The 17,863-nt window shown below is 60.1% G+C and overlaps 2 protein-coding genes across 2 annotated transcripts; one reads left to right on the top strand and one right to left on the bottom strand.

Moving 5' to 3' along the window:
- Window positions 1–330: 330 nt before the first annotated feature.
- Window positions 331–5,844, bottom strand: ARSA (arylsulfatase A). The gene is made up of 8 exons (XM_014961958.1): window positions 5,448–5,844; window positions 4,891–5,131; window positions 4,224–4,442; window positions 3,601–3,770; window positions 3,044–3,168; window positions 2,745–2,872; window positions 2,250–2,352; window positions 331–2,136 (listed from the first exon to the last, which is right to left on the bottom strand). The coding sequence occupies exons 1-8, from the start codon at window positions 5,675–5,677 to the stop codon at window positions 1,835–1,837; spliced, it is 1,518 nt and encodes a 505-aa protein (XP_014817444.1). The 5' UTR covers window positions 5,678–5,844; the 3' UTR covers window positions 331–1,834.
- A 2,896-nt stretch (window positions 5,845–8,740) lies between these two features.
- Window positions 8,741–13,070, top strand: ACR (acrosin). Its single transcript, XM_014961960.1, has 5 exons — window positions 8,741–10,741; window positions 11,045–11,245; window positions 11,560–11,825; window positions 12,109–12,254; window positions 12,591–13,070. The coding sequence occupies exons 1-5, from the start codon at window positions 10,620–10,622 to the stop codon at window positions 12,933–12,935; spliced, it is 1,080 nt and encodes a 359-aa protein (XP_014817446.1). The 5' UTR covers window positions 8,741–10,619; the 3' UTR covers window positions 12,936–13,070.
- The last annotated feature ends 4,793 nt before the right edge of the window (window positions 13,071–17,863 follow it).

Below are 17,863 nucleotides of genomic sequence, written 5' to 3'. Positions count from 1 at the left end.
GTGCTGCAGAGCCCCTCTGGGGATGGCAGGGATGTGCGAGGCCAAGAAGCCAAGGATGGCCATGCTGTGTCCCCCGTCCCGCACAAAGCAGTGTCCCCTCCTGCTCTGGCTGTGTCAGCCCCAGCAACACCCTGGCAGTGCACGGCCAAAGAGATGCCACTTTAAGCTCTAGACAGAAAATGATGCTGCTGGTGTGTTGGCCTGCCATTCTCCACAGCATTGGTAAATCCTTGTCATGGTTTGAGCCCCACCACTCAGCCACTCGCTTGCCCCTTCTCCACCCCACAGGGGAGATGAGGGAGAAAAGGAGGAGAAAGGAAAAAAACCTCATGGGTTGAAATAAAGACAGTTTAATAGAATGAGATCAGAAAACTAGCACAAAAAATATCAATAACCACCTGTCCTGGTGGGCCACTGAAACCAACAGCAGATTCTCCCCACGCTTCTCTATCCACGGAAAGAGCCAACCTTGGTTGTTATAGCAGTAAGTAGAAGCAAGAGCCCCTCTGCATGCCGTTCCTTGGCATAAATTGAAAATTGGCAGAAAATTGGTCCTATCTCTCTGGGAGCAAGCAGTGTCTCAGCAATATGCTGTTAATTTCAGACAGTTCAATTAGTAAGAAGAGCCTTGGTTGAAAAGTAAAACTAGCGAACAGAAAATTGGTTCTGGTTTACCTCAAACCAGGAACCACCACCTGCTGAACTGGCACCATCCCGAGCTGTGATCGGGCATTCCCACCCCCTGGCCAACCCTCAGTTACCTACTGAGCAGGTCTGTGGCGTGGAACGTTGCATTGGCCATTCCATCGCTCTATTCTTCTACGGGAAGCTAAAAAAAAGTCCTTGATTAATGTAAATGTCAAGGAGCCTGTCACACACAGGCAAGCTGCTGGTGTCTTTGCTTGTTTGACTGAGCCCTGCCCCTGATCATCACAGTCCATCCCACCTCCTTCTTGGGAGCGATTCCAAACCCGGATCTGTGTGGCCCTGCTCTCTACCCACTGGGCGGTGGGTCCAGAGGCTGCCAGCAATGGCAAAAGAACAGAGGCCCCAGGGACCCCACAGCTGGAAACACCCAGTGTCCAGAGCCAGCGCTGGGTGGGAGCACCGTGTGCCATTCACTAGTGAACGTGGAGCTGGACTCGCTCACGAGCACGGGGACAGAGACCCTTCCAGACATGTGGGTGGCACGGGGTTGCAGCCCCCCTCCTTGATCAGCCCCAGCATCCACAGACCTTACAAGGGGCCCTGGCTGCCAACCCCCGGCCACGTCTCCACCTCCTGGAGTCACGAGAGACGTGGAGGTGCTTGAGCGTGCAATGCCTGAGCTGCTTCCCACCCAGCCACGGCCCCTCTGCCCTCACGGCACAAGGTCCTGCCTCTGAAGCTGCCGGGACCATCCATCCCCTCCTCTTGCTGTGCTCCTGGCCCCTGGCAAGGGATGGTGCTGCAGCTCCCAGCTCTGGTCCCACCTGGTGCACAGCATGGCCCCAGCTGAACTGGGATCTCTGGACACTGGGGCATGCCCTTTGCTTCACCTTGGTCATAGTTTGGAAGGAGCTGTTCTGGGTCTGGAGATGATGCTGTATCATGGTCCCTACCTGAAGAAGCCAGGGTTTCTGTCAAGAGGCCTCATTTTGAACATCCAACACAGTGCACAGGGTCCACTGACCTGCACTCCTCACCTCCCTGTCCCACAGTTTGCTGCCCCAGCTCTGCATTAGTCAGAGTTGTCAGTGATCCAAAGCCACAGGGTAGCTCCAAGGCTGAGCTCGGTTAGTTGGGGGTGTTGGGGGGTTTGGGAGAGGGTTCAGCGTGGAGGCACAGCAGGAGGCTAGGAGCAGCGGCAGCAGGAGGGCTTAGGCGTGCAGTTGGGTGCGCAGCAGGGCTGCAGGGCAGGATCCGTGCCCTTCCTCATCTGGCTCTCCCCAAACTCCATGCGCTGTTCAAACAGCACTTTCTGCAGCTTGATCTCCTTCAGGACCTGCAGAAGCTCTGGCCCTGCGCCGCTCTGCAGCAGGTTATAGTTCTCAGCCGGGTCTGACTCCAGGTCAAAGAGCAGCGGGGGCAAGTGAGGGGCCAGTGGGGTCAGCCCGTGGCAGGCCTGGTCTGGGGTCTCGTCACTGTGGAAGGAACCTACAAAAGAAGCCCCCAGGTGTAGCTCAGTTTCTTCTCTTTGAGCTTTGGACAGCAAAACCGTACGGGACCTCACAAAGCTGCCCGTGCTGAGGAGAGGAGGCAGCACCAACCTTGTGTGAAGTAATGGGCCTTGTACTTCCCCAGCCTGACAGCAAAGGGGCCGTGCAGCGGATCGGGGGCCGGCGGGTAGAAAAACATGGTCTGACGGGGACTCTGTGGGAAGCAGCAGGGCCATGGTCACCTGTGCAGCCACCGGGCTGAAGAGGAGCCTGGAACGGGACCAGGCAGAGGCTCCCGGTAGTCACACAGGAGCCCAAACACTACAGCCAGAACATGGCCAGAGAGAGAGCAAGCTGACGAGCAGCAGCACCGTTTGCTCCCTACTCAAGAGCTATGGGGACTCTGCCCATCCTCTGTGGCTGTGGGGGTTTGGTCTGGCAACACGCTGTGGGTATTAGAGCTGAGCAGCCTGGGAAGCCCTGGAATCCCATGGCATGACCCTACCAGCCAAAAGGTCCCAGCTCACAGATCTCCCCTGGCCCCCAGCTGGTTCGGCTCTTCAGGCACTCAGCCCTCATGCAGCCAAACCAGCCTGCAGGACTCACCTTTCCTGACCCAAACAGCACTGGACTCAGGTCATAGCCATCCAGGGCAACTTTGGGAAGAGCTGCTCCAGCCAGGGTAGCCAGGGTTGGCAGGATGTCCAGGGTGCTCGCCATCTCATGCGTCACTCCTGTCACCCACCACAGCAAGGCACAAGGAAAGGTTCAAGCGCCCGATCCCATCCCCTCCCTGCCACCCTTGCTTCTCTCCCGCCCTCTGCTTGTCCCGGGGCAGCCAGGTGGACATGACACCTCTGCCTTGGCATCGGCACACAGAAGGTAGGAGCAGTGCCAAGTCTCACCTGGAGCGATACGGCCTGGCCAATAAGCCACCGCTGGTTCCCGCATGCCACCTTCGTATGTTGTGCCCTTCCCACACTTCAGAAGGCCAGAGCTGCCCCCACGTGCCATCCGCATAGTGGAGGGGCTGCGAGAGAGAAGAACCGCCTACCATCAGGTTCACACTACCCCTTCCCTGATGCTGCCAACGAGGCCATGACGAGAGACATGGTGCCAGCAAGTCATACTGCCATCCTCAGCCTGGTGAGGCAGGAGGTGTGGTGCAGGTGACAAAGTCCAAAGCCACCCACACACAGAGAGAATCGGGGTACATTTGGGCTGCTGCATGCTCCTGGCCTGAACCCTGTGAAGTTTCTGCCCACAAGGAGGGGCACAGCTGAGTCACAGGAACATGGAGCAGATCGTGCACTGGGTCCTCTCCAGAGCAGCATCCACCTCTTGCCTCACTCCAGGGTCTCACATCCCTTTTGCCCCAGCCAACCAATGCCCCATTCCGGTTCCCCCATGCCACAGCAGCAGAATCTTAAGTGACAAAGTGCCCCCTGCTGAGCCCACTCACCCATTGTCAGAGGTGAAAAACACCAAGGTCGTATTTGCAAGACCATTTTCCTCCAGTGCCTGCAGCAGCTGTCCCACCGAGCCATCAAACTCCGAGAGAGCATCACCGAATGGCCCCCGCCGTGACTGCCCCGCGTACTCCTGGCTCGCAAACTGGGGGTAGTGGGTATGCTGGAGACAGGGCAGAGCAGATTGCTGCATGAACTCTTAGAGCTGCAGCTGGTTCCCAGTTCACCCAAGGACAGGGAGCAACCCAGCTAGGACATGGAGATATGTGACAATGCCCAGGAGATGAGAGGAGGCTTGTCCCCAGAAGCACCTCTCAGAAATGGCAGAAAGGAGCTGAGCCCCAAGAGAGCGTGTGGAGCCCCAGGGTGGGAGGGTTCCCTGGGCAGACTCCTGGCCCAGAGAAGCAGGCAAAGCTCCAGAAAGACACAGCCCAAGAACATTATCAGAACACTGCTGCCACGAGAGCTGGACCTTGGGACAGCAACCCCAGGTCATCCAGGAGCAGGCAATCACTGCTCAGCACAAGCTGAAGAAGCTGAGATGCCTCTCTGCTCTCCCCACAGGACAAGGGCTCCCCTCCCCACCCTTGGCCCGGAGCAGCCCCCCCCGGCCTACATGGGAGGCATAGTAGAGCAGGAAGGGGAGGCCTCGTCGGGCACAGTCAGCGATGAAGTCCCGGGAGAATTTGTTGTAGAGCGGCACCAGATCCGGAAAAGAGACCGGCTGCTGCACGATGCTCTGGTTGCAGAGCAGTGGAACCGGCACCACGCCTTGGTCACAAGTCCCAAAGCACTTGATGTTGGGTGGGAAGCAGGTGAGATTCTGGCAGGGGCCCTGGAGAGAACAAATAACACTTTGTCTTTTCCCAGCAAAGTTTCCCAGCAGCCCACCACCACGTCCTACAGACACCCTTTGGGCAGCCACTTCCAGAAGCCATAGGGTCCGTGCCCACCCTAGAACTGCGCACGGACCACGCTGCCCTAACATTATTTTCTCCTGACAGCCACCCAGACGTTTCTTTGTAGCCCAGAAGCTGACCTGGACAAAGGGCACATGTCCCCACACACAACTGCCACCCACATTCTGCAGAACTGCCCTGTCATAGGAGTCCCTCAGAGATGGGCTTCCCCCACCAGCACCCACCTCTCCTGCCCATGGCCCCCCATGCCCCTCTGCCCAGGCAAGCACTAACCCTGCCTCTCTATGTGCTTTCAACCCAGCTTCATCTTTCAGTCATTGTCCCCGGCCAGCCCCGGGCACCCTTCAGAGACAGGCCTCTCACCTGGTCGTGGGAGTAGGGCACCCCCAAGAAGTGGTCAAAGCCCTGGTGGATGGGCAGGAAGGAGCCATTAACCCCCAGGCCAAGGTGCCACTTGCCAACCATGGCTGTGGCATAGCCCTCGGCCTTCAGCACCTCTGCGATGGTGACCTCGGCGAGCGGCAGGCCTCCCCGCGAGCCGGGGTAGAACACACCGGGGTAAACCCCTGAGCGCATCTGGAAGCGGCCGGTCAGCAGGGCTGCCCTGCGGGCGAGAGTCGAGAGAGAGGAGACAGCCATCACGCTGGAGGCAGCGCAGTCGCGGCGCTCGACCTCGGCAGAGGCTGCCCCGTTCCTCGGGGCCCGGCAGCGCGGCTCCCCCGTGTCACGGCTGCCACTTCCCCTGTCTGCGGGGACGCCGCAGCCGCACCTTTGGGCCTCCTGGGACGCGGCACCGCCGTTCCTGCCAGCACGGCACGTCCCCAGCTGGGTGCCCAGCCCGGCCTCAAGTTTCCGCCGTTCCCGCCCCGGGGCCCCGCAGCAGCCGCCAGCCGGGGGGCCGGGAGCGGCGGGGGACATACCGGGAGGGGCTGCACACCGGGGAGCTGCTGTAGAAGCTGGTGAAGCGCAGCCCGCGGGACGCCATCCGGTCCAGGTGCGGCGTGGCTGAAGAGGGGTGCCCGTAACTCCCCAGGTCCCCGAACCCCAAGTCGTCCGCCAGCAACAGGACGAAGCTGGGGGGGGCGGCGGCGGCTCCGCGCAGAGCCAGCAGCGCCAGGGCCCACGGCAGGGCCCGGCCCCGCGGCCCCATGGCGCTGCCAACGGCGGAGACCCCACGACCCGCGATACGCGCGCTCAGCTCGGGCTGCGGCGCTGCCCTTCCGCGCTCGGCCCAGCAGGACCCGTCCCGGCCCCGCAGCGCCGGCGGTTCCGGGACCGGCGGGGCCGAACGCGGCGCATCGCCGCCAGCTGACCCGCGCGGGGCAGTCCGCCGCCGCCGCGGAGCACGCCGGGAGCTGTAGTCCGGCGCGGAGCACGCCGGGAGCTGTAGTCCGCCGCCGGACGCGTCGCTCAGGGCCGCTACAGGCCTTTCCTGTCGCCGCCTCCCGCACCGCCCTGCCCGGCGCAGACGGTCTGCGGGGACCCGGACCCGCGCCCGGCTGCAGCGGTCGAAGGTGGTTTATTAACAACGGCCGAGGCCGGCTGGCCGTCCCCGGCCTCCCTCATGCGGTGGGTACCAACCGCCACCAGGCCGGCCCAGGCCGCTGCTCCAGGTGTCCCAGCTTCTGGAAGCGCAAATGCAGCTGTGTGGAAGAGCAGCTCAGAGCAATGAAGGAGAGCTGCTGCAAGCTCCCCAGCCCATCTGAAGTCTCCTGAAATGTTGTCTGGCAGCTGCCAGAGGTGGGGCAGAGACAAGCTGTGGGAAGCAGCAGGGTGTGGAAGAGCAGCTCAGCACAATGAAGGAGAGCGCGGCTCCAGCACGGGGTGGCCCCAGGCAGAGAGCCGTCTCCTGGCACAGGGCTGGCCTCGCTGCAGCCCACTGTGGTGGCCCCAGCGGCACTCACAGAGCTCTGTGGGGCTGTGCAGGGCCAGAGCCTTCCCCTTGGGCCAAGAAGCGGGGCACAGCATGGGGTAGGGCAGGTGGGATTCTGGGCTCCCAGGCACCTGCAAGTTTTCCTCTCTCAGCACCCCACCTCGCTCTGCCCCCACGAGCACCCTGCCCTCCCCACTCCCAGTGCCCCCCCAATCCTCAGTACCTGCCATGAGCATCCTGCCCTCCCCACTCCCAGCCCCCCAAATGCACTCCAACAGCCATACAAGCTCTGCCCTGACTCCACGGCCGTTGCCCCATCTCCCCGCTCTGAGCATCAGCCGCCCCAGCCGTGAGCCCCAAGGACACAGGAGCTCCCACAGCCTGTCCCCTGGGGTCCCGCTCCAGGGAACAGGGGAGGGGGCTTTCTGGATGCTACAGGCTGCAGCCCCGGAGCTGGCCAAGGCCTTACATGTCCCCAAACCCCCTGCAGGACACGCTGTCTGGGGGCACGGCTCACCCTCCTGCTCCAGGCAGAGCACCAAGCAGCACCCCCAGCCCTACCACCAAGCCAGGAGTGTGGCTGGAAAGGGCTCTGCACAGCCTGGCCAGCTCGGGGGCTGCCTGCGATGGGGGGGCATCACTGGGCTTTGGAGAGGACGGTGAGCAAAAGAGGAAAGCCGGGCTGCCAGCAGCACTTTCTTCCCCTGTAACAAACACCTTTCCCTGGACACGTTGCCCTTCAGCCTGCCATCTCCACGGTGTTCTCACTCTGCCACGCTTCCCGAGCCCGCTCCTCTCCCCTCAGCCTGTCGCCTCCCCTCCTCGCTGCCTGGATCGCCCACCGGGCACAGCCTCAGCCCAGAGGGACCCAGCTGCCTCCTGCAGCACAAAACTGCATTTGGCTCCCGTTTGGGAAAAGTACCGGTTTCCCACGTTACTTTGGTTGGAACCGAGAACATCCCGCTCTGTCCCCGCGGGGCCATGGCATCGTCCTGCAGTCTGCTGCCTCCCCCTGCTCCTGCTTGCTCAGCTGCACCTGAGTCTGCTCTGCAGGAACAGCGTCTTCTTGCATGACGTGCAACCGGCTGCGTTCAAAGACCCGCTGCAAATTATCTCTGCCGGAGCCCAGCTCCCAGCCCGTGCCTGCGCTTTGTGTTCCAAGGCCTTGCCGTCAGCACATCGTCCCCACAGGCTGGCAATGGGGCTGCTTATTGCAGGGACCCACGGGCTCGCAGCGGGGACACGGCGAGGACCCCCGCTTCGCTCCGTGGGAAGCGTCCACGCACAGCTCGAGGCCGAGGCACGCGGAGTGACTGGGGCTGAGAGGGGCTTTCTCTCCTGCTCACACAGAACCCCACCGTAAGCTCACTTCACTTTAACCTTCCGTTTTCAGGCTGCTGGTGGGTGAGATGACAACCCAGGCACTAGTTTTGTGGAGCAATGTGGGTGTTCAGCTTCTCTGGGGAGACCCACCCAGACACGAGAGGTGCCAAAGGCTTCCTCCATCTGAGTGCAGGCATGGAGAAGGGCAGGGCTACTCTGTGGAAGCTTTGAGGGAAGAAAACCCCTCCTGGAACAAATGCACCTGCCACAGCCCTGGCTCTCAGCAGAAAAGACACCAGATCCTGCCCCGAGTCCCAGCAGCACCCCAGCCCCGTGCCGCAGCCAGCCCCGGGTCCCCTCCTCTGCCCAGGTCTGCCCCTTGGACACCACCCAGCATTGCTGGAGAAGGCAGCCCAGACTAGAAGGGTCTGGGCAGGGTCTGGGCAAGGTCTGTTAAAGGTCTGGGCAGGGTCTGGGCAGGCTGCTGCACAGCCATGCAGTGCTCAGGCTGCCTCCAGAGAGCATGGCCTGCCCCGGGCCACTCAGACACAAGGGGTGCCACCCAGATACGTGGTGGCAGACCCTTTACCCTACCACAGCCATCCCCACATTGCTCTGCAGCCCGGGATAACGCGGACAGGAAAAGGGCAAGAATATCCACGATTGCTTGTTACTGCACTCTCCTTCAAGGCAAAGCTCGCTGGGAGAGCTGAGCTGCTCCTGCACCTGCAGGGCAGGGTCCTGCCCAGATGCTTTAACCGTACCTCCTGGAGCAAACTAATACTAAAGAATTCTTTTCTAGAGCTTTGAGCTTGTGTCCTTCCTGTGCTTCTGTTATAAGTCCAACTGCCAGCCCTCCCCGCTGCTGTCACAGCCCAGCCAGCGCTGCCCCTCTGCCCACCCTGGGGTCTCTGCTGCAGAGCTGCTCTGGGTCTCCTGTCCCGTCGTGTTGGGCAGCACCAGCTCCAGCAGACTTGTGGGCAGAGAACACACAGCCTGGTGCTGTGCAATGGTGGGACCAGAGCTGGGAGCTGCAGCACCATCCCTTGCCAGGGGCCAGGAGCACAGCAAGAGGAGGGGATGGATGGTCCCGGCAGCTTCAGAGGCAGGACCTTGTGCCGTGAGGGCAGAGGGGCCGTGGCTGGGTGGGAAGCAGCTCAGGCATTGCACGCTCAAGCACCTCCACGTCTCTCGTGACTCCAGGAGGTGGAGACGTGGCCGGGGGTTGGCAGCCAGGGCCCCTTGTAAGGTCTGTGGATGCTGGGGCTGATCAAGGAGGGGGGCTGCAACCCCGTGCCACCCACATGTCTGGAAGGGTCTCTGTCCCCGTGCTCGTGAGCGAGTCCAGCTCCACGTTCACTAGTGAATGGCACACGCACACGGTGCTCCCACCCAGCGCTGGCTCTGGACACTGGGTGTTTCCAGCTGTGGGGTCCCTGGGGCCTCTGTTCTTTTGCCATTGCTGGCAGCCTCTGGACCCACTGCCCAGTGGGTAGAGAGCAGGGCCACACAGATCCGGGTTTGGAATCGCTCCCAAGAAGGAGGTGGGATGGACTGTGATGATCAGGGGCAGGGCTCAGTCAAACAAGCAAAGACACCAGCAGCTTGCCTGTGTGTGACAGGCTCCTTGACATTTACATTAATCAAGGACTTTTTTTTAGCTTCCCGTAGAAGAATAGAGCGATGGAATGGCCAATGCAATGTTCCACGCCACAGACCTGCTGAGTAGGTAACTGAGGGTTGGCCAGGGGGTGGGAATGCCCGATCACAGCTCGGGATGGTGCCAGTTCAGCAGGTGGTGGTTCCTGGTTTGAGGTAAACCAGAACCAATTTTCTGTTCGCTAGTTTTACTTTTCAACCAAGGCTCTTCTTACTAATTGAACTGTCTGAAATTAACAGCATATTGCTGAGACACTGCTTGCTCCCAGAGAGATAGGACCAATTTTCTGCCAATTTTCAATTTATGCCAAGGAACGGCATGCAGAGGGGCTCTTGCTTCTACTTACTGCTATAACAACCAAGGTTGGCTCTTTCCGTGGATAGAGAAGCGTGGGGAGAATCTGCTGTTGGTTTCAGTGGCCCACCAGGACAGGTGGTTATTGATATTTTTTGTGCTAGTTTTCTGATCTCATTCTATTAAACTGTCTTTATTTCAACCCATGAGGTTTTTTTCCTTTCTCCTCCTTTTCTCCCTCATCTCCCCTGTGGGGTGGAGAAGGGGCAAGCGAGTGGCTGAGTGGTGGGGCTCAAACCATGACAAGGATTTACCAATGCTGTGGAGAATGGCAGGCCAACACACCAGCAGCATCATTTTCTGTCTAGAGCTTAAAGTGGCATCTCTTTGGCCGTGCACTGCCAGGGTGTTGCTGGGGCTGACACAGCCAGAGCAGGAGGGGACACTGCTTTGTGCGGGACGGGGGACACAGCATGGCCATCCTTGGCTTCTTGGCCTCGCACATCCCTGCCATCCTCAGAGGGGCTCTGCAGCACCCAACCGGGTGCGTGCGGGGGCAGTTCTGCTCTCTGGTGTGTGCTTTGGGAAGGACGTGGTGGCCAAGGGCTGCAGAACAGGGTGGGGGGACCTTCCCAAGGGGCTGTGGTGCCACATTGGTTTTCCTGGGGGCTGTTGGCAGGCGCTGGCTTGGAGCCAGGCGCTGTCACGGGCTGTGGGCCACACACCCGCATCGCGCAACCGGAGCCATCAGTGGGGCCTGCCGGGGGTGTCTGGGCCCAGCTTCTGCCGCCCCTCCTGCTCGGAACCCCCCGAGCTGCGCCCCCCTCCCCCTGATAGGCCCCTGCCCAGCATCGGAACCAGGGGCTCTGTGACATCAGCCCTGGCAACCAGGGCACTGCGAGCGCTGCCGGCGCTGCCAGCACTGCCTCGGCTGCTGCTCTGATGGCGACAACGAGCTCTCGGCTCCTTCATCTGCCACGTGCCACTGGCACCATGCATCTGCTCCTGGTCCTCGTCCTGCTGGCCCTGTGCTGGCCCGCACAGGGCACCTGGGACAACTGTGGGTAAGTGGCCGAGGCTCTGGGAGCAGCTTGGGCAACCCTTACGGGGTTCCCTGCAGGGTGCCCGCTTGTCCCCCACAGCCACCCCACAGCTTCCCCAGCGCCAGGGGGGAGCCTGAGATCCTGGCCATCCCCCAGGCCGCTGGCACAGCTCTGCTGCGGGGCTAAAGCAGGAACAGGGGTGGGCGGACGCTCGCCCCGGGGGTCCCCCGGCCCTGCAGCGCCTTGTGGGGAGGGGGGACGGTGACCTTGATGCAGAGCAGCAGCGAGCCCTGGGGCAGGAGAGTCACGAATTGCTGGTTACAGAGCGAGCTGCGGTCTCCGGCCCTTGGCTCATGGCTACAGCACGTCGCGCGTCGTGGGGGGCACAGACGCCCGTCCAGGGGCCTGGCCATGGATGGTCAGCATCCAGCACACCTGGCACATCGACTGGGCTCACGTGTGCGGAGGGTCCCTCATCAGCGCCCAGTGGGTCCTGACTGCAGCCCACTGCTTCCTCGAACTCAGGTGAGGGGCACTAGGGCACGGGGCTGTCCCCATCACCCCAGCCAGTGCCCTGTGGCAGCACCACGTGCTGCTCCCTCCCCAGTCCCTCACCCTGCACCAGAGCACTCCCGAGCCAGCAGGGACTGCTCTGGAGAAGGCTGGGTTCGTGCCACCGCTCCCCAGCAGCCACGGCTGCCAGCTGGCCGTGGCCAGTGCCAGAGGCGTCTCAGTAGTGTGGCTGTGCTCCCTCACTGGGGAAGCCGAGGGCAGGGAATGGCTGGGCTGCTGCAGCCCGGGGCTCCACTCCCTCTCACCCCTCTCCATCTGCCTTCCAGTCCCGAACTCCGCTGGCGCGTGGTGATTGGGGCCAACCGGCTGTCTCAGATGGGCCCGGAGGTCCAGGAGCGCCACATCCAGCGGCTCGTGATGCACGAGCACTACAACAACATCTCGCAGCTGAATGACATTGCCTTGCTGGAGCTGGATCACCCAGTCCAGTGCAGCCACTATGTACAGCTGGCCTGTGTGCCCGACGCCTCACTGAGGGTGTCGGAGCTGAAAAACTGCTACGTCAGTGGCTGGGGCTCCATGAATCCAAGAAGTGAGTTCCCCAAAAGTGCTGGTGTGCCGAGGGCCAGCTTGGCTGGCTGGGGAGAAGGGCTGGGCTTCTCGAGAGCAGGGACGAAGGCCAGAGTCGGGCTGTGGGGACGGTTGCCCATCGGGAGATGGACCCAGCCCATTGCCCAGCACGAGGGCAGAGGGAAGCACTGGCCCAAGGGCTCCCGGGTGCAAAACCGAGCCCTGGGGAAGGGGTTCAGCAAGCAGGGAGAGCGGGGAGAACTGGTAACCAGCTGCTGGGGGTTAATTGCTTTCTGTGCTGACAGGTTCCCGACAACCTGATGTCCTGCAGGAGGCCCCCGTCCACCTCCTGGACACCCGCATCTGTAACAGCAGCCGGTGGTACGCAGGGGCCGTCCACAGCAACAACCTGTGTGCTGGCTATGCCTACGGGCTCATCGACACCTGCCAGGTAGGAGGGTGCCCCCAGCCTGGCCCCAGCAGCACAGGAGCCCTCTCACTGCTGCCACGCACACCCCGGCACGGGCTCTGATGGGCCAGTCGCCCTGCTGTCGCCGCTGGCTCCCCACCCCTGCTGGGGCTTCACCTCCCCTTCCCCGGTGGCAGGTCCTTGCCAGTGTCCCCCCTGGTCCCAGAGGCCGGGACTCTGCCCAGAAAGACCATCCCTGCTCTTGGCAGCCATAGGTCCAGATCCCAGTCCCAGAACATCCCTCTTCCACACATCCAGGAGCCCCTGTAGTGCTGATTGTGGCCACCAACACACTCTCTCCTCTCTCCTCTGCTGCAGGGGGACAGTGGTGGTCCTCTCATGTGCAAAGACACAATTGCGGACTACTTCTGGCTGGTTGGGGTGACCAGCTGGGGAAAAGGCTGCGCCAGAGCCAGACAGCCCGGGGTCTACACCTCTACACAGCACTTCTACGACTGGATCCTGGTCCAGATGGGGCTGCGTCCAGCAGCAACGGCTACTCCAACACAACATGTACACATCACTTACGCTCCTCAAACCCAAAGGCCGGTCCCAACACACTCAAGCCAGTCTTTACCATGTCCATTTTCACGCCTGAAGCTGGAGCAATTCTTTAATGTGCTGCAGGAGCTCCTGCAGGCCCTCAGGGGGAAAAAGGTTTGAGCAGCAGGATGAAGAGTGTGCGGTGCAGGCTGCAGTGTCCCATGACCATCTCCTCCTGGGGCCCACCTGCTGGTGCAAAGGCAGCCTCAGTGGCCAAGGCCTGCTCTGTCCTGCCTTGGTTGTTGAAATAAAGTTGCCGATGTTCACAGCTAAGCACGCTTTGTCCAATTCAGTCTCTGGTGCCAGGCAAGGACTTCCATGCCCGGCCCCCGCAGGATGAGGCTGCGGGCAGAGTGGGGCAGAAAGGGGGAGAGTCACCCCAAAGGGCTGAACATGTGCCTGGTAGGAGAGGAGGGTGCTCAGAGCCATCCTGGGACACTCCTGAGCGTGACAGGAGACATCGCTGACCACAGCCAACAGAGCGAGAAGCCAACAGGAGTCACAGTGCCGTAGGGAAGAGCCAGATTTCATGGGTGCTTAAGGGGGGATGATGAGAGAGGTGGCCACACTTCTCAGACAATTGAAGGAAGAGTTGGGGTCATTTTGGGGAGAGGAATGTGGCAGGGACACAGTATCCAGAAAACCCCATCAGTAATGCCATGGGAGTCCAAGGTGACCAGAGCTCCTGGTTCACAGATGGAACAAAGCTGGGAGCAGGGTGGGAAATAGCTGGGGGTGGGTCCCTGGTTTGGGAGGAGAGACAGGGGTGGAGAGAGGGAGGAGACAGGGAAGATGAAGGGGATGTACGAGCATGGAAAATGGAGACAAGACGGGATGAAGGAGCCCGTCACACACAGGCAAGCTGCTGGTGTCTTTGCTTGTTTGACTGAGCCCTGCCCCTGATCATCACAGTCCATCCCACCTTCTTCTTGAGAGTGTCTCACATGCCCATGCAGCATCCTCCACCACACAGACCGTCTCCGGCACCCCCTGGCACACAGCCTACAGCCCAAGCATGCAGATGGAAAGAAGCAGACATGGCCTATGGAAAATAATGTCAGGAGCGGGAGTGGAGAGAGCTCGTCAGGAGACTCCAGCTGGCATGTGAGGGGTGGTACTGGGCTGCAGAGGGACATCCCAATTCCATCTGCCACCTGGAAGCTGTGGGATGTCTGCCCAGAACCGCCCCCAGCCCAGGAACACCAAGGCCTTCAGCTGAGGGCAATCCCCTGCTGTATCTCCTCACATTGGCGTGGCAGAGACCAGGTCTGGGACCAGGTCTCCCCATGTCAGGAAGCAGAAGTTACCCCAACCCTTCTCCTAGAAGGGGGACAGACTCTCTCCTGCACTGCAGCCCCCTTTCTGTGCCCCCTGCCCATAGCACCTCCACACCTGCACCTCCTCGGTGCAATCCTGCATCCCCGCTGCTCAGGCAGCCTTTGTCCACGTTGCTCTTGCACTCCAGGCTGTGGCTGCACGTGCTGGTGGCACGTTGGTCCCTCTCCCGTGGACACCCTCAGCTTCACTTTTATCTCTAGGGCCTGGCCTCGTGGGGACAGAGACCTTTGCCTGTACCATCACTGGGTTGTTGCAGAGCCATCGATAACCATCACACCAGGTTGTTGATAACCATCACACCAAGACAACACAGAGCAGCTCTCCAAATGCTTATTGATGTCCCTGTGACTCCGTTTCACAGCACCAACCCCTCTGCCAGTTGCAGCACCTTGAACATGACCCCAGCCACCACCCTGCAGCACCGTCTCCTTGCTGCTCTGCCCCACCAGACCCATGGTGACCTGCTGCTGCCAGCATGAAGCAGAGAGCCGGCTCCTATGCAGGGAATTTGGTAGTGCTCGCTTGAGAAATGTGTCCCTCCATGGAGCTGCGCTCAGCTACGCGAGTGTCACACAGATGTCACTGCACGGGCTGGAGAAGAGTCCAGAGCTGCCCTTGGTAGAGCAGCTGCCCTGTGGACATCATGGTTCCCTATGCCCTGCGGACCCTTGTCCTTGTGTCTGCAGCCCTGGAACTCCAGGGTGAGCTTTTCCCCAAGTCTCAGCTATTCTCAGGCCTTGGCACTGGATGGCCTCGGGGGCACGTGCCCTTCTCCTCAGCGCCAAGTGGCTCCTGGAAATGCCACCTCTGCCATCAGTGCATCTGGGGGACCCCGCTCCCTGGGGAGCAGCACAGAGCTGGCTCAGAGGCAGCTTTGTGCAGGGTGGGGACAGGGGGTGACAGGGCTCTGCAGGGGAGCAGCGGCATCCTCAGCACAGCCCTGCCCAGAGCAGGGCCCAGCTCCCATCCTCGGCAGCCAGAGGAGGAGGGAGACACAAGGATGTGGCTCCCCGGGGACAACCTGAGCTGGGGGTGCTCCCCTGCATACGTGGAACGGGCGCTCTACCCTCACCCCACAATGACCCCACAGCCATCCTCCTCACTTCTTCCATGCCCGCTACCTCCTCCCGCTGCAGGCTCCCCCCTTCCCCTGTACCCTCCTCTGCTTCCCCTCAGCAGCCCCGAATCCCGGGAACTAGGTTACTGAACCCGGGCAGCCTGTGCTCCTTTGGGGTCCCGCTGCCTGCAGAGGGACCTGCCCTCAGCCCCCACTGCCCCCAGCCCAGCCCTGTTCCCCACTGGGTGAAAACTCTGGGTAACACACACACTATGTCCGTCATGCCCAGAGAGTGGAAGGCACGCACACTCAGCGTGCACAAACACACAAAGTGCATGCACACACAGCCTGCCTGCATGCACACAATGCCCACACACACTGCACACGCTCTGCCCTGTGAATGTACACGTGTGGTGTGTGCATGCTCACTGGCTCACCTGTACGACAGTGCATGTACATGGTGTGCACCCACAGTGTGGTACACAGCTGCAGAGTGCAACAGTTACTGAGTGCACACACACACACACAGTGCACACATGCTAACATGCCAGTGTGTATGCAAACACAAACAGCATGCACCATGGGGGCGTGCAGGGTTGCGCCACTCGCATATCACAGAATCACAGAATCACAGAGACCACCACCCACCCCCTAAATACACAACAACCAAACCAAAAGCCGTCACCCACCCACACAACATCCCACCACAAACCAATAATCTTGGGCACTAGAGCATGCCCTGAAGAGCCATGTCTACACGTTTCTTAAATACCTCCAGGGATGGTGACTCCACCACCTCCCTGGGCAGTGCGTTCCAATGCCTGACAACCCTTGCAGTAAAGAAATGGTTCCTAATCGCCAACCTGAACTTCCCCTGGCGCAACTTGAAGCCATTACCCCTTGTCCTATCGTCTGTAGCTTGGAAGAAGAGACCGACCCCTGCCTCTCTACAGCTTCCTTTCAGGTACTTGTACAGAGCAGTAAGGTCTCCCCTCAGTCTCCTCTTCCCCACACTGAACAACCCCAGCTCCCTCAGCCTCTCCTCATAAGACTTGTGCTCCAGACCCCTCACCAGCCTCATTGCCCTTCTCTGGACCCGCTCCAGCACCTCAATGTCCCTCTTGTGGTAGGGGGCCCAAAACTGGACACACTACTCGAGGTGGGGTCTCACCAGTGCCCAGTACAGGGGGATGATCACTTCTCGGGTCCTACTCACCACACTGTTCCTGATACAGGCCAGGATGCTGTTGGCCTTCTTGGCCACCTGGACACACTGCTGGCTCATGTTCAGCCGACTGTCGACCAACCCCCCCAGGTCCTTTTCTGCCAGGCAGCTCTCCAGCCAATCTGCCCCCAGCCTGTAGCGCTGCCTGGGGTTGTTGTGACCGAAGTGCAGGACCCTGCACTTGGTCTTATTGAACCGCATTCCGTTGGTCTCAGCCCATCCATCCAGCCTGTCTAGATCCCTCTGCAGAGCCTCTCTACCCTCCAGCAGATCAACACTGCCACCCAATTTGGTGTCGTCTGCAAATTTGCTGAGGGTGCACTCGATCCCCTCGTCCAGATCATTGATAAAGATGTTGAAGAGAACCGGCCCCAGTACTGAGCCCTGTGGGACACCACTCGTGACTGGTCGCCAACTGGACTTCACTCCATTTACCACCACTCTCTTGGCCCGGCCCTCTAGCCAGTTTTTAACCCAGCGGAGAGTATACCCATCTAAGCCATGAGCGCCGAGTTTCTCCACAAGAATACTGTGGGATACTGTATCAAAGGCCTTGCTAAAGTCTAGGTAAATAACATCCACAGCCTTTCCTTCATGCACCAAGTGAGTCACTTTGTCACAGAAAGAGATCAGGTTCGTCAAGCAGGACCTGCCCCTCGTGAACCCGTGCTGGCTGGGCCTCATCACCTGGGTGTTCTTCATGTGTTGTATGATGACACTCAGGATGATCTGTTCCATGACCTTCCCAGGCACCGAGGTCAGACTGACTGGCCTGTAGTTCCCTGGATCATCCTTCCCACCCTTCTTGTGGATGGGCGTCACATTTGCTAGGCGCCAGTCGGCTGGGACCTCCCCAGTTTGCCACGACTGTTGGTAGATGATGGAGAGTGGCTCTGCAAGCACTTCTGACAGTTCTCTCAGAACCCTTGGACGAATCCCATCTGGACCCATAGATTTGTTTATGTCAAGGTTTTGGAGCAAGTCCCTCACCATCTCCCTTAGAATTTCGGGGGCTTCATCCTGCTCCCCGCCCCTAACTGCTAGTTCAGGGGTCTGGGCACTTGGGGGACACCCTAGTCCACTGCTAAAGACTGAGGCAAAGGTGGCATTTAGTACCTCAGCCTTCTCCTCATCCTTTGTCACTATGTTACCTTCCATATCGAGGAGAGAGTGGAGGTTCTCCCGAGTCCTCCTCTTGCTATTAATATATTTATAGAAATTCTTTTTATTGTTTCTAACATCCAGGGCCAGATTTAGTTCTAGCTGAGCTTTGGCCTTTCTAATCTTTTCCCTGCATAATTTTGCTACATCTTTGTAATCTTCCTGAGTAGCCTGTCCTTTTTTCCAAAGGACATAAACTTTCCTTTTTTCCCTGAGCTGTGACCTTATTTCTTTGTTCAGCCAGGCCGGTCTCTTCCCTCGACAGCT

The sequence above is a fragment of the Calidris pugnax genome, unplaced genomic scaffold (genome assembly GCF_001431845.1).
Source record: "Calidris pugnax isolate Ruff unplaced genomic scaffold, ASM143184v1 scaffold459, whole genome shotgun sequence".
Taxonomy (NCBI): Eukaryota; Metazoa; Chordata; class Aves; order Charadriiformes; family Scolopacidae; genus Calidris; species Calidris pugnax.
The sequence above is the reverse complement of the archived record's forward strand: the minus strand, read 5'-3'. Positions and strand labels throughout refer to the sequence as shown.